Source organism: Melanotaenia boesemani, chromosome 6 (genome assembly GCF_017639745.1).
Source record: "Melanotaenia boesemani isolate fMelBoe1 chromosome 6, fMelBoe1.pri, whole genome shotgun sequence".
Lineage (NCBI taxonomy): Eukaryota > Metazoa > Chordata > Actinopteri > Atheriniformes > Melanotaeniidae > Melanotaenia > Melanotaenia boesemani.
In genome coordinates, this window is record NC_055687.1 from 23,829,489 (window position 1) to 23,842,747 (window position 13,259).

The 13,259-nt window shown below is 39.9% G+C and overlaps 4 protein-coding genes and 1 long non-coding RNA gene across 8 annotated transcripts in view; 3 read left to right on the top strand and 2 right to left on the bottom strand.

Annotated features, from left to right (window-relative positions):
• Positions 1-4,322, top strand: part of LOC121641608 — a 29,177-nt gene extending 24,855 nt beyond the window's left edge. The window contains exons 4-5 of one of the 2 annotated variants that reach the window (XR_006010736.1): positions 2,303-2,305; positions 3,967-4,322. The gene's annotated coding sequence lies outside the window, so the exon portion shown is untranslated. Of the gene's footprint in view, positions 1-2,302; positions 2,306-3,255 lie in introns of both variants that reach the window. The other variant, XM_041987848.1, reaches the window with a different exon arrangement.
• The window catches only part of LOC121641602 (carboxypeptidase Q-like), a 29,385-nt gene that overhangs the window by 2,030 nt on the left and 14,096 nt on the right, over positions 1-13,259 (bottom strand). The window lies entirely within an intron of this gene.
• Positions 1,431-4,322, top strand: LOC121641607. Its single transcript, XM_041987846.1, has 3 exons — positions 1,431-1,724; positions 2,827-2,977; positions 3,099-4,322. The coding sequence occupies exons 1-3, from the start codon at positions 1,446-1,448 to the stop codon at positions 3,296-3,298; spliced, it is 630 nt and encodes a 209-aa protein (XP_041843780.1). The 5' UTR covers positions 1,431-1,445; the 3' UTR covers positions 3,299-4,322.
• Positions 3,425-10,044, bottom strand: LOC121641611. The gene is made up of 3 exons (XR_006010737.1): positions 10,012-10,044; positions 6,482-6,484; positions 3,425-3,513 (listed from the first exon to the last, which is right to left on the bottom strand). It is a non-coding gene; the product is annotated as an uncharacterized LOC121641611 (long non-coding RNA).
• LOC121641606 lies at positions 7,057-9,892 on the top strand. Of its 2 annotated transcripts, XM_041987845.1 has the most exons (4): positions 7,057-7,212; positions 7,291-7,370; positions 9,325-9,475; positions 9,597-9,892. In XM_041987845.1, exons 1-4 carry the CDS (start codon positions 7,086-7,088, stop codon positions 9,794-9,796), a joined length of 558 nt encoding a protein of 185 aa, XP_041843779.1. In that variant the 5' UTR covers positions 7,057-7,085; the 3' UTR covers positions 9,797-9,892. The 2 variants fall into 2 exon arrangements, with proteins under 2 accessions (XP_041843779.1, XP_041843778.1); XM_041987844.1 differs by having other exon boundaries at positions 7,059-7,370.

Below are 13,259 nucleotides of genomic sequence, written 5' to 3' on the forward strand. Positions count from 1 at the left end.
TAAAACAAACAAGAAAAAAATGCATACGCAATTTTATGCTGAAGGAAACTGAGAAACTCACTCATTAGAATATTTTTGTCTTTTTTTCTTTTTGCAGCAAGTCCATTATCACATTTGAATTCCTAGATTTTCTTGCATGGTCCATGACAGCTAGAGTATGGATGGCGTTGTGTGTTACTTCAGAGACATCTCCAAGAATTATGTTTTTGACTATAAGAGGAAGACTTCCCTAAAGACCCAGCGATCCCTGATCAGGGTATGCAGTTTGTTTTTCCTGGCCAGTGGCATAGTAACCAACATTATTGGATTTGTTTGCTATACTTCACAGATCAATGCTATGGGACCAGTATGACACTGGTTTTACTAAAACTGAAAGGCAAGGCTGCTTAAAGGGCAGAAGTGAAACTCAGTACATCAAACTGTTTCAAATGTCTGGGTTGTGTTGTGTAAGAATACATTTCTGTGCAAACATCATTGGTAAATTGAGTCAAAAGTCAGATAGGGGATTACAGTATCCATTTGTTGCTTCTACAACAGCACAGAAACACAGATGCTCTCTCAAGCAACCATTCTTATGATTAAAACATATACAGCTAGATATGAGGTCATGCAAAAAGCTAGGAAGATTAATCTATCTATCTAGATATATGCTTTCCTAAACAGCAAACTTCCTTTGGGAGGGTTGCAATGCTAAGAAGAAAGATAATGACGTTAGATTTCATCATCTACTGAAACACTTTGCTGTGAGAGAGCAATGGATAAGGTTTCTTTGTCACAGCAATATAACAAACCACACATTGGTTTGCTGTCAATACTACACAGAAGACTGTTTCACCAACTGGCAGCAGAAAGAAATGGGCTTTACCAATAAAGTTACATTTAAAGCTGGATGCTGTGCCTTCTATCAAGTCACCATCAAGTGGATAGCCTGTATCTTTACCAGTCAGTTTAGTTTTTCTGTAGTATTTATTATTAATATTATTATTATTATTAAAACTAAGTTTTATTTATTTTTAAGGAGGCCCCAACCTAATCTGAGCTAAACATACACAGCACAGCAAGTTTCCTGAGACGTCAGTAAACGCATCACTATAAAAAAAAAAATGCTGAAACCTTAATACAAGATGGAACAGTTGTATTCCTTATTTTTCATAGTGGAATGTCGACATTTCAAGTGAAGGTGAAATTGCATAGCTTTAAAAGCAAATCTGGAGACTGCTGGTCAGGTTATGGCTGAGGCATTAAACCTGACAAGTTCATAGAAGGAAGAGAAGTTGTTTGTGTAAGTCGTTTAAAACTGAAGAAATATCTTGGGGTTTTAGGGACTCTGGATTGCTATGAATTATAGCGTGACCCGCACCCCGGAGCTGAAGGTGGCGGTAATGGGGCACTAAGTTGGATGTTACCCACCATATAACAAGACAGGTTTTGTTAGTGACATCGCCATGTCGAGAAGACGCTGCATTCTTCATTGCGAACGCAAATACCCTTTATATGGGCTCCCAAAGGAAGACGAGGAGAAGAACCAATGGCTGAGATTCATATTTAACACTGTCCCTCAGCAGTACAGCCCCAACCTCGTACTGTGCTCGCTTCATTTTACGGAGGACTGCTTCCTAAACCGTGCACAGTTCTGTGCTGGGTTTTCCAGACGGTTACTGCTCAAAGATGGGGCAATTCCCACTCTGATGAGTCCACCGGAAGATTCACCAGCACCCATATATGTAAGCACACAAAGCTGTGAGGTTATTTTTAAACAAAACGTGGAGCTACTGATTATTTAGATACAAAGTTTTTGTAGGGTCACCGCGCGCTCAGCTGTAGATCATTACAGCACGGGATTCTGTTCCTGTAGACCCCCAAAATATAACGAAGAGCCAGCAAAGCACTTTAAAATGAAATACAGCTCATGTGACTGGATGTACCATGCAACACTGGCGTGCTTCAACCAAAGGGATCAAGATACTTGATGTGGGGGAGGAACAAAGTTGTCACTACTATATAGTTCATGTAGTCCCTGTAAGTCAGAAATACACATAAAGGGTGCTTTTGCAAATAACCAATAAAGATAGCAAATAATATAAATATATATATTTGAATATTATATGTGAGAATTTGTTAGATGAAGCTGAATAACAAAGGTTTAGTATTTGGACAAGCCATCCATACATGTCCAGGTTTATACAGTCACAAAGCACATTCAAAGCAATCTTTTAAAAAGCTGCAAAAGATTAAATAAATCTGAATCACACATGGTTAACTGGTTGGAAGTGAATACACTGGGGGGTTTTAGTGTCACCAGAAGGTGTTGGTGAAGGCTGCAATACTAATTCAATAGAGGAAGCTGTCCTAACCAGAAACTAGCCTCAAAGAGGAAATTATAACTGTGGTAGAGGTCTACAAGAGGAAGATGGAGATGTCTTTGGCACAAATCTTGATTTTTCTAAATATCTGGTATGCTGTATTAGATCTGGAAAGATGCCAGTCACTCAGTGAGTTACCAGCTCAGACTGGAAAGCAGCTGGTGGGTTGCATCATTCTATCTATTCTTTTCTTATATGCATCTTTTAAGTACATAGAATGAGGGTTAAAATGACCTGAAGTTACCTCAAGATCACTTCTGATTTGTAAGTGAATGGAAGTTTTGTTTTTTTTTGGACAAGTTTGTTTTGTTAAACAGAACACATTAAACTTTTTGTAGCATCTTGGCTACACGTTTGCACAGTTGCTACAGCGTTTAGCAACTGTTCAAGCTTTAGTAGGTTTAAAACTGTATATTTGATTATGATAAACTAACATGTTCTTATTCTTTGTTTCACTGTTTAGGAATGTCGAGTAAATGCCAACTGTCAAGTGTCACCTCTGGTAAGACACGTAGCCTCCCAGACAGATCCCCCAGACTTTGATTTCCCAAAGACAAGATCAGTCAGCACACAGCTGTCCATGAAAACGCTGCAAAATCACATCCGGAGTACAGGTATGTTGTTCTAATGGAAACTTGTCTGTCTCTCACTACTGTATAATAAGTGTGCACATTCATGTTGCTACTGTAAACCAGCTACACTGTCATGACTGCCTGTTTGTTGTGTGCATCGAAGCTACGCAGGTTAAAGTGACCAGCAGAGATTGCAGCGTTTGCACAGTCACCCTGCCCTTGAACAGTCCCATGCTCTTCCTACAGCCGACGCTGGTAAAGAAGCCCACCAAGAGACCCCGACTCAGCCTTACAGACGGAGAAGAGGGACCTTCAAGATACAGCATGTCTACAGTGGTTTACAAATCAGAGGACTCAACATAAACCTGAAGATTGCTGTGGTTTAACTTTTTTCTTTCTTTTACCTTGAAATGAATGTCTTCTTGGAGAAGAACTGGTGAATAAAGAGGCCAGAAATGATAATGGCTTTTCTCCATATTGTCGTTGGAAAGAGCCTCGTCCAACAAAGGAAAAGCTCACATGAAGCTGGACCACACAGCATATAACCATGTTACGTGTGTTGTAATCCAACAACAACTCTCGCTGACAAAATTTAATATTTTTCAAATCTGCTCCCAAAAATTAGCTTTAAAAAAAAAAAAAGAAATAAATAGAGCAGGGGGTTGTGATTATTTCCATCCACCATATGAGTACAACTTAGAATCGACAGGTCCAGAACTTGACCACTTACTAGATAAGTTCTTCTGGCATCAGTGGTTGTCTGCAAAAACATGACAATAGTGATATCACTGACATTTTCACAAGTTCAGAGACTTTATAATAAACACTTATAGAACAGCCTCAACAGAAAGTGGCGTACCTTATAAAAACGATACTGGGTGAATACGTCTTTATCTAAGAAGATTAACTGTATACTGATTCGTTTGCAAGAACACTTATAAGACATTAGTGCTCAGAGATGAAACACTAATCATGAGTCTCCATACAACTTGGATTTTGGAGCAAAATATGTGGTAAACAATTATAACCAGTGCCAGTACACCAAACTTGCATTGTAATGGGATTAATGAGCTGTACTGGCCCTTATCAAAATTTCACATTTTCTCTTTACTACATCTAATGCTCAAAAAGCAACTGCATTTATAGTGTCCATGGTAATTAAAGTCGTGGCAGCTCTATTGTATTAATTGAATCATAATAGACTGTGATTAATGACTTTCTATAAGGCCCTGTGTTTGTTTCAGCATGGCTGAAAGTCTACTAGAAGATATCCCATGGTGTCTTCCATGTGCTGTATAGTTTGATTTCTACTAAAACTAGACAAAGGTTGGGAAGACTTAAATGTCAGACAGAAAAATGCTTTAAGAATTAATTTAAACTTAAGAAAGCAATGATGTATAACAGTTTTTCCTCATGTAAACCAACCTGCTTATAATAGTGCTCATGTATTACAGCAGAGGTTTTCAAAGATTAAGAGGTGCTGTATGTCTTAACTCAGCATTAAAAAATGACATCAAACTTATCAATTTTTACTTAGTTTGGTTTATTGCTAGAAACTTTTATAATAAGTGTTGCTTAATTTCATACACACTTAGCAAGTAAGACAAGATAAGCACGTATTGCTGGCTGCTAATCGGTATATCCAGACTGCACTGAATACAATGTTTGTCCTCGGAAACTGAATTAGTTTCTGACTTTAGGAAAAGCCAAAGAGGGAGGAAGGATACTTCCTCACTCTCTGGACTAGTCCTCACTGGACTGGAATGCTGGCGATAAAATAGATCTCCATGAAAACCAATATTTCTGTCGACGTGTAAAATGTCAGCTGCCTTCGTTAGGCTTGATCTTGTTATACCAGCTTTTACTGCGCTACTGGACTGTCTCTGCTTTCTGCTGCAGATAATATAACCTCATGAGTGGAACAAACAAATCAGTCTGCCTTCAGAAAAACTTAAAATGTCCCAACTCAATAAATAATGTTGATGCTTGGCCTTCATTTGTTAAGAAGACAACTTTGCATTAATATGATTCCTCAAACAACTTAGCTGATATGATTCTTTCAGTTGCTCTAGCAAAGTTCTGTTACTATCCAGCTAATTGTCTTTCTATTTTAAGAGACTTCCAGTGGACACTGTTGCACTTTGCAGACTACAATCTGAAAGAAATGTGTACAAAATGGTGGCTTTATAATTAACTTTGTTATTTTTTATTATCGATTTTGAATTTGAAAGATCCATGCCTCTTTTGTTTTGGTAAATCTTCTTTCCACCTGCAAACACTTTCCTCTCCATTTAAACAGCAAACTCCCTCTGCACCACCCGTGCAGGGTGCGGGTTGCAATGCTAAGAAGAAAGATAATGACGTTAGCTTTCATCATCTACCGAAACACTTTGCTGTGAGAGAGCAATGGATAAGGTTTCTTTGTCACAGCAATATAACAAACCACACATTGGTTTGCAGTTAATACTACACAGAAGACTGTTTCACCAACTGGCAGCAGAAAGAAATGGGCTTCACCAATAAAGTTACATTTAAAGCTGGATGCTGTGCCTTCTATCAAGTCACCATCAAGCGGATAGCCTGTATCTTTACCAGTCAGTTTAGTTTTTCTGTCAGATGCTAATAATTCAACCGAGCCATTAACAAATTCCCATATTGTGCAAAATTCACTTTATAAAGGTTTTCTTACAGTCATATGTCCCCATTGCCAAAAAACAATTCCCCAAAATGAGAAAATCCTGTCTCCTCTCTAACTTGCTTGCACTACTTTTTAGCAAATTGCGCTTGAATGGGTGAGTCTGAAATCTCTCCCCATGTGACATCCAGAGGGGAAATGACCACTCAACCCATTGTGGATACTGTGGTTGAGCGCCTTGCATGGCAGCTTCCCCCATCAGTGTGTGAATGTGTGTGTGAATGGGTGATTGTGATGTATGATGTAAAGTGCTTTGGGTATCATGCCAGGTACAGTAAAAGCGCTTTATAAATACAGACTATTTACCATTTACTCCCATGTACCCGTCCCCTGCTGACTGACCCGCCTTCTAAATCTCGCCGAGCGGGTGCCATTGTTTTTCCTGCAAACCATTAAAGGGGCTGTGCACCCAAAAATGTGTTTTCTGAGCTGTAAACAATAGTATTGCTTAATTGTGATGAAAATCACATATACTGTTGATAAAATTAGTTTGTTTTTTATTTATTTTAAACAGGATTTTGTGGGTAAAAAAAGGCTCATAAGGCCCTCTACAAGGTAAAACCAAGTTATGTTTTTTGTGACAGAGAGGTTATCTACATCACGAGGAGAAAAAAAAACAGCCCCTTGCTCTAGCTCCAGATGCAAACAGATGGGTCCTTGCCTTGCAGGCAAAAAAAAAAAAAAAAAAAACACCCACCAAAGCATATGAAGGGAGGTGAACTTATATGGTGTACAGATTTGCTACTTTCAGACTTTTAATCTTTCACTGAGTTTCTGAATAAATACTCCTGAAATGTGACTGTTTTGTGGTTTTGAGGGGTGTGAAAGTAACACCAGACTTTATTCTTTACCTACTAATCCTCATCTGGTGACATACAGCAGGTCAAATTGTGGCAATGGTGTACAGCGGCACTTCTGCAGCTGCCACAACCTGCTGGGAGTCCCCACAACTTTCCAGAGCTACGGGGGCTGCTGACAGGTCAGCACTAACTGCTCAGACTGATACGGTTCAGGACCACCTTGTTCATGTCAATCAATCAATCAATCAATCAGTCAGTCTTTATTTATAGAGCACTTTTCATACATAAATGCAGCACAAAGTGCTTTCCATGGTTAAAACAATGCCCCCCCCCCCGCCAAACCACACACACACACACACACAACCCCCTCCCTCCCCACGTCATGTGTAGCTGAGGAGCTTCAGGAGGGGAAAAGTCTTCAACCTCAAAGACCGCTCTGTGATGTAGGTGCTTTGTGAATTGCGCTTTGCATTTTGTCAGTGAGCTGAGCTGCTGTCCGTCAATCATTTCTGCCTGTGCATCCCGACCCGTCCACTCTCCGCTTCCTGATCACACCAAACATCCCACCCCAACCCTTGCAGTTTCAAGTGTTTTTAAAATTCGGCAGTGGGGGGAGTTACGCAAAGGTAGGGGCGTGTTAACTTTAAGAGCACACATGGCCAAGGTGCGAGCGAAGCACGGCAGTTGTTCTGTTGATGGCTGCGTGAACGAGCACAAAAGTCTTTTTTCACTCCCTTCATCTGAGCCCCTGAAGACGCAGTGGATGGATTTTATTTTTGCTGGTAATATACCAAGAAAGTTTCCCAAAGTTTTGCACGTGTGCAGTCAGCATTTTAAAGAGGACTGCTTCCACAACTTAGGTGCATACCAAGCCGGCTTCGCCCAACACCTGAAGTTAAAGGCTGGATCGGCACCGACTGTCCGGGACACAACTCTAACGGTGGGAGCTGGAAGTGATTTAATTTTGTGTCGCTTCACTGTGCAGGCCTGCTTACCCCGTTAGCCTGTGAGCATGTTAGCAGCTAACGTAGCTCAGCCACTGTTGATTGTGTCTTTGGATCATATGCAAGAGTTGTTAGTATCTGGAGGAGTTCAGCGCCAGATATTTAAGCGCAGCCTCGTTTGACGCCAGCATTAGATTTATTTATTGTTTACATGGCTGTGACAACTGTTCACGGTGCTGCCATGCACTGCAGAGTAACGTTAGCTGCTGTTTTTAGATGAACGAGAGGTTGGCAGTTCTTAGATTATATAGATCCCCGTGTTTCTCAAACATGCTCTGAGTTACAAGCAGTTCTGATTATTGTGCTTATGCTGACATTAATTTAGTTAGCGGCAGGCTCGTTAGTTCATATTAGCTAATAGCAGTCGCAGCAGCTCAGGCTAATAGGTGTATCAATGGGGCAACAACGCCAGTGCATTATGCTGTGGCAACTCTATTTCTAACTTAACCTAACTTTAGCTGTTAAAGCAGTGTAGATTTGCGTTTTACAGAGGCTTAATAAATAGTAATAATGTATACTGAAGTTGTGTTTAGCGTTTAATTTTACTCAGCAGAAGTTATTACATACAAGCTGATGCAGTGGGAGGTGTCTGAGCATCGCTGTCTCCGCCCACAACTCAGCGGCCAATTTCTAATGAGCTACTGGGCCTCTGCAGAAGCAGAGTCCTGGAAAATTGCACAGCTTTGTGATTTTGGCTAAAACTTCACAATCACAATTTAAAGACCATTGAGAACGTTTTAAAATAGCAAAAAAAAAGGAGGATTGGAGTTTTAAACCCGAAAAAAAAACACCCATCGGCTACAATATTAGGCCCTCCTCATAGTAGATAAAATATATACTAATATTTCTCCAACCACACATTAAAATAGTTTGTTCTGCACCCTTCATCTTTATTATATGTAATGCAGTTATTACATTTGTGATAGTGAGTGATATACCAAAATAGCAGCACAGTTATTACTTCTGATCGTCACTAGTTGAACAGTGTAAGGGCATGTTGTAGGTTAAAATGATTTAAATGATATTGTATTGTGTAAAAATTACTATTTGACTATTAATAGTTTTTTCTTTTTTTTTTTAAATATCGCATCATATAACTGGGAGGGAGTAGTTATCAGGTGGCAAGCAAGGTCGTGTTATCAAGAGGCGGTTTGTTTTGGGTAGTTTTGGGTTGCTGACATTGTCGACGTGGTAAATTATTGTGTTTGTGGAGGCTGCATCGGATGTCAAAATTTCAACTTAGGGTCAAATTGTGTAGTTTTAAAAGCAAACCTGGAGACTCCTGGCCTGGTTCTGCCTGGGGCACTAAACCTGACAAGTTCATAGAAGGAAGAGAAGTTGTTTGTGTAAGTCGTTGGGTGGTTTTAGTGTCACCAGAAGGTGTTGGTGAAGGCTGCAATACTAATTCAATAGAGGAAGCTGTCCTAACCAGAAACTAGCCTCAAAGAGGAAATTATAACTGTGGTAGAGGTCTACAAAAGGAAGATGGAGATGTCTTTGGCATGAATCTTGATTTTTCTAAATATCTGGTATGCTGTATTAGATCTGGAAAGATGCCAGTCACTCAGTGAGTTACCAGCTCAGACTGGAAAGCAGCTGGTGGGTTGCATCATTCTATCTATTCTTTTCTTAGATGCATCTTTTAAGTACATAAAATGAAGGTTAAAATGACCTGAAGTTACCTCAAGATCACTTCTGATTTGTAAGTGAATGGAAGTTTTTTTTTTTTTTTTTTGGACAAGTTTGTTTTGTTAAACAGAACACATTAAACTTTTTGTAGCATCTTGGCTATGTTCAGAGTTTAGCAACTGTTCAAGCTTTAGTTGGTTTAAAACTGTGTATTTGATTATGATAAACTAACATGTTCTTATTCTTTGTTTCACTGTTTAGGAATGTCGAGTAAATGCCAACTGTCAAGTGTCACCTCTGGTAAGACACGTAGCCTCCCAGACAGATCCCCCAGACTTTGATTTCCCAAAGACAAGATCAGTCAGCACACAGCTGTCCATGAAAACGCTGCAAAATCACATCCGAAGTACAGGTATGTTGTTCTAATGGAAACTTGTCTGTATCTCACTACTGTATAATAAGTGTGCACATTCATGTTGCTACTGTAAACCAGCTACACTGTCATGACTGCCTGTTTGTTGTGTGCATCGAAGCTACGCAGGTTAAAGTGACCAGCAGAGATTGCAGCGTTTGCACAGTCACCCTGCCCTTGAACAGTCCCATGCTCTTCCTACAGCCGACGCTGGTAAAGAAGCCCACCAAGAGACCCCGACTCAGCCTTACAGACGGAGAAGAGGGACCTTCAAGATACAGCATGTCTACAGTGGTTTACAAATCAGAGGACTCAACATAAACCTGAAAATTGCTGTGATTTAACTTTTTTCTTTCTTTTACCTTGAAATGAATGTCTTCTTGGAGAAGAACTGGTGAATAAAGAGGCCAGAAATGATAATGGCTTTTGTCCATATTGTTGGAAAGAGCCTCGTCCAACAAAGGAAAAGCTCACATGAAGCTGGATCACACAGCATTTAACCACGTGTGTTGTAATTCAACAACAACTCTTTATACAACAACAACTTTAAACTAAACGGTTATAGAACAACCTCAACAGAAAGTGGTCTACCTTGTAAAAAACGATACTGGGTGAAGAGGTCTTTCTCTAAGGAGATGCAGTTAACTGCATACAGTGGGGCAAAAAAGTATTTAGTCAGCCACCAATTGTGCAAGTTTTCCCACTTAAAAAGATGAGAGAGGCCTGTAATTTTCATTATAGGTATACCTCAACTATGAGAGACAAAATGGAAAAAAAATCCAGAAAATCACATTGTCTGATTTTTAATTAATTTATTTGCAAATTATGGTGGAAAATAAGTACATATTTCGTCACCTACAAACAAGCAAGATTTCTGGCTCTTACAGACCTGTGACTTCTTCTTTAAGAGGCTCCTCTGTCCTCCACTTGTTATCTGTATTAATGGCACCTGTCCACAACCTCACACTCCAAACTCCACTATGGCCAAGACCAAAGAGCTGTCAAAGGACACTAGAAACATAATTGTAGCCCTGCACCAGGCTGGGAAGACTGAAGCTGCAATAGGTAAGAATCTTGGTGTGAAGTAATCAACTGTGGGAGCAATTATTAGAAAATGGAGGACATACAAGATCACTGATAATCTACCTCCATCTGGGGCTCCACGCAAGCTCTCACCCTGTAGGGTCAAAATGATCATGAGAACGGTGAGCAAAAATCCCAGAACCACACGGGGAGACTTATTGAATGACCTGCAGAGAGCTGAACCAAAGTAACAAAGGCTACCATCAGTAACAAACTACGGGGCCAGGGACTCAAATCCTGCAAACGTGTCCCCCTGCTTAAGCCAGTACATGTCCAGGCCCATCTGAAGTTTGCTAGAGAGCATTTGGATGATCCAGAAGAGGATTACGAGAATGTCATATGGTCAGATGAAACCCAAATAAAACTTTTGGTAAAAACTCAACCTGTCGTGTTTGGATGAAACTCAGTATTCTTTCTCATCCAATCAACACCATACCAACTGTGAAGCATGGGGGTGGAAACATCATGCTTTGGGCTGTTTTTCTGCAAAGGAACTAGGATGACTGATCTGTATAAAGTAAAGAGTGAATGGGACCATGTATCGTGAGATTTTGAGTGAAAACCTCTTTCCATCAGCCAGGGGCATTAAAGATAAAACATGACTGGGTCTTTCAGCATGACAATGATCACAAACACACCCCAGGCAACGAAGGAGTGGCTTTATAAGAAGCACTTCAAGGTCCTGGAGTGGCCTAGCCACTCTCCAGATCTCAACCATATGGAAAAACTTTGGAAGGAGTTGAAAGTCCGTTTTGCCCAGCGACAGCCCCAAAACATCACTGCTCTAGGGGAGATCTACGTGGAGGGAATGGGCCAAAATACCAGCAGCAGTGAATGAAAACCATGTGAAGACTTACAGAAAGCGTTTGACCTCTGTCATTGCCAACAAAGGGGTATATATTAAAGTACTGAGATTAACTTACTTAATTTACCAATTAATTAAAAATCAGACAATGTGATTTTCTGGATTTTTTTTTCTCATTTTGTCTCTCATTGTTGAGGTATATCTATGATGAAAATTACAGGCCTCATCTTTTTAAGTGGGAGAACTTGCACAATTGGTGGCTGACTAAGTATCTTCTGCCCCACTGTATACTGGTTCGTTTGCGAGAACACTTACAAGACATTAGTGCTCAGAGATGAAACACTAAGCATGAGTCTCCATACAACTTGGATTTTGGAGCAAAATATGTGGTAAACAATTGTAACCAGCTGTAAAGTGCTAGTACACCAGACTTACATTGTAATGGGATTAATGAGCTGTACTGGCCCTTATCAAAATTTCACATTTTCTCTTTACTACATCTAATGCTCAAAAAGCAACTGCATTTATAGTGCCCTTGGTTAATAAAGTCGTGGCAGCTCTATTGTATTAATTGAATCATAATAGACTGTGATTAATGACTTTCTAAAAGGCCCTGTGTTTGTTTCAGCATGGCTGAAAGTCTACTAGAAGATATCCCATGGTGTCTTCCATGTACTGTATAGTTTGATTTCTATTAAAACAAGACAAAGGTTGGGAAGACTTAAATGTCAGACAGAAAAATGCTTTAAGAATTCATTTAAACTTAAGAAAGCAATGATGTATAACAGTTTTTCCTCATGTAAACCAAACTGCTTATAATAGTGCTCATGTATTACAGCAGAGGTTTTCAAAGATTAAGAGGTGCTGTATGTCTTAACTCAGCATTAAAAAATGACATCAAACTTATCAATTTTTACTTAGTTTGGTTTATTGCTAGAAACTTTTATAATAAGTGTTGCTTAATTTCATACACACTTAGCAAGTAAGACAAGATAAGCACGTATTGCTGGCTGCTAATCGATATATCCAGACTGCACTGAATACATTGTTTGTCCTCGGAAATTGAATTAGTTTCTGACTTTAGGAAAAGCCAAAGAGTGAGGAAGCATCCTTCCTCACTCTCTGGACTAGTCCTCACTGGACTGGAATGCTGGCGATAAAATAGATCTCCATGAAAACCAATATTTCTGTTGACGTGTAAAATGTCAGCTGCCTTCGTTAGGCTTGATCTTGTTATACCAGCTTTTACTGCGCTACTGGACTGTCTCTGCTTTCTGTTGCAGATAAAATACCCTCAGGATCAGTTGTTGATCATTGAGCTGCCATGTGAAACGTTGGCACCACAGAAGGGAAACAAAACCACCCTGTGATTGTAGATAGAGCAATGTACTATGTGAGTTAAAGAGAGCAGCTCTGAAAGCAGCAGTGTTGAGTGAGCATAACAGCTGTGTTCTGCAGAGCTTACAAGTGGTCAGCTGAGGAAACTCTGTTTATAAACTTAGTTCTTGGGCTTGTCATTTATGCACATGAACATCTGTGTACAGATGTGATCTTCATGTCTTACAATCTGTGATCGCAGATTTATAATACTCTGATTTGCAAATCATATCTGCCTATAGCGATGAGCATGGCAGTGTTTGCACAACTTCAGCACTCCTGCAGAGATGTGATGCCCATGAGTGAGGATTCTCTGATCAATGAACGATCTGCAGTGTCACTGTTAAGCAGCACCTCAGCTTGCCCATCACTCCAAATACAACCTGGAGGGGAAAACCACGAAAAAAGACATCAAGCTCAGCCTGCCATGCCATCATATTGGTTACCTCACTATTACCTACACTAGTCATTTTTTTTCTAGTTGAAACTGCGATAAAATTTGGACCCTCTTACACCAAG

Coding starts and splice junctions, on each gene's coding strand:
- LOC121641606 (XM_041987844.1), top strand. CDS start 7,086: ATGGCCAAGGTGCGAGCGAAGCACGGCAGTTGTTCTGTTGATGGCTGC. Junction 7,371..9,324: donor TCCGGGACACAACTCTAACG/GTGGGAGCTGGA, acceptor TTCACTGTTTAG/GAATGTCGAGTAAATGCCAA. Junction 9,476..9,596: donor AAATCACATCCGAAGTACAG/GTATGTTGTTCT, acceptor TGTGCATCGAAG/CTACGCAGGTTAAAGTGACC.
- LOC121641607 (XM_041987846.1), top strand. CDS start 1,446: ATGTCGAGAAGACGCTGCATTCTTCATTGCGAACGCAAATACCCTTTA. Junction 1,725..2,826: donor ATTCACCAGCACCCATATAT/GTAAGCACACAA, acceptor TTCACTGTTTAG/GAATGTCGAGTAAATGCCAA. Junction 2,978..3,098: donor AAATCACATCCGGAGTACAG/GTATGTTGTTCT, acceptor TGTGCATCGAAG/CTACGCAGGTTAAAGTGACC.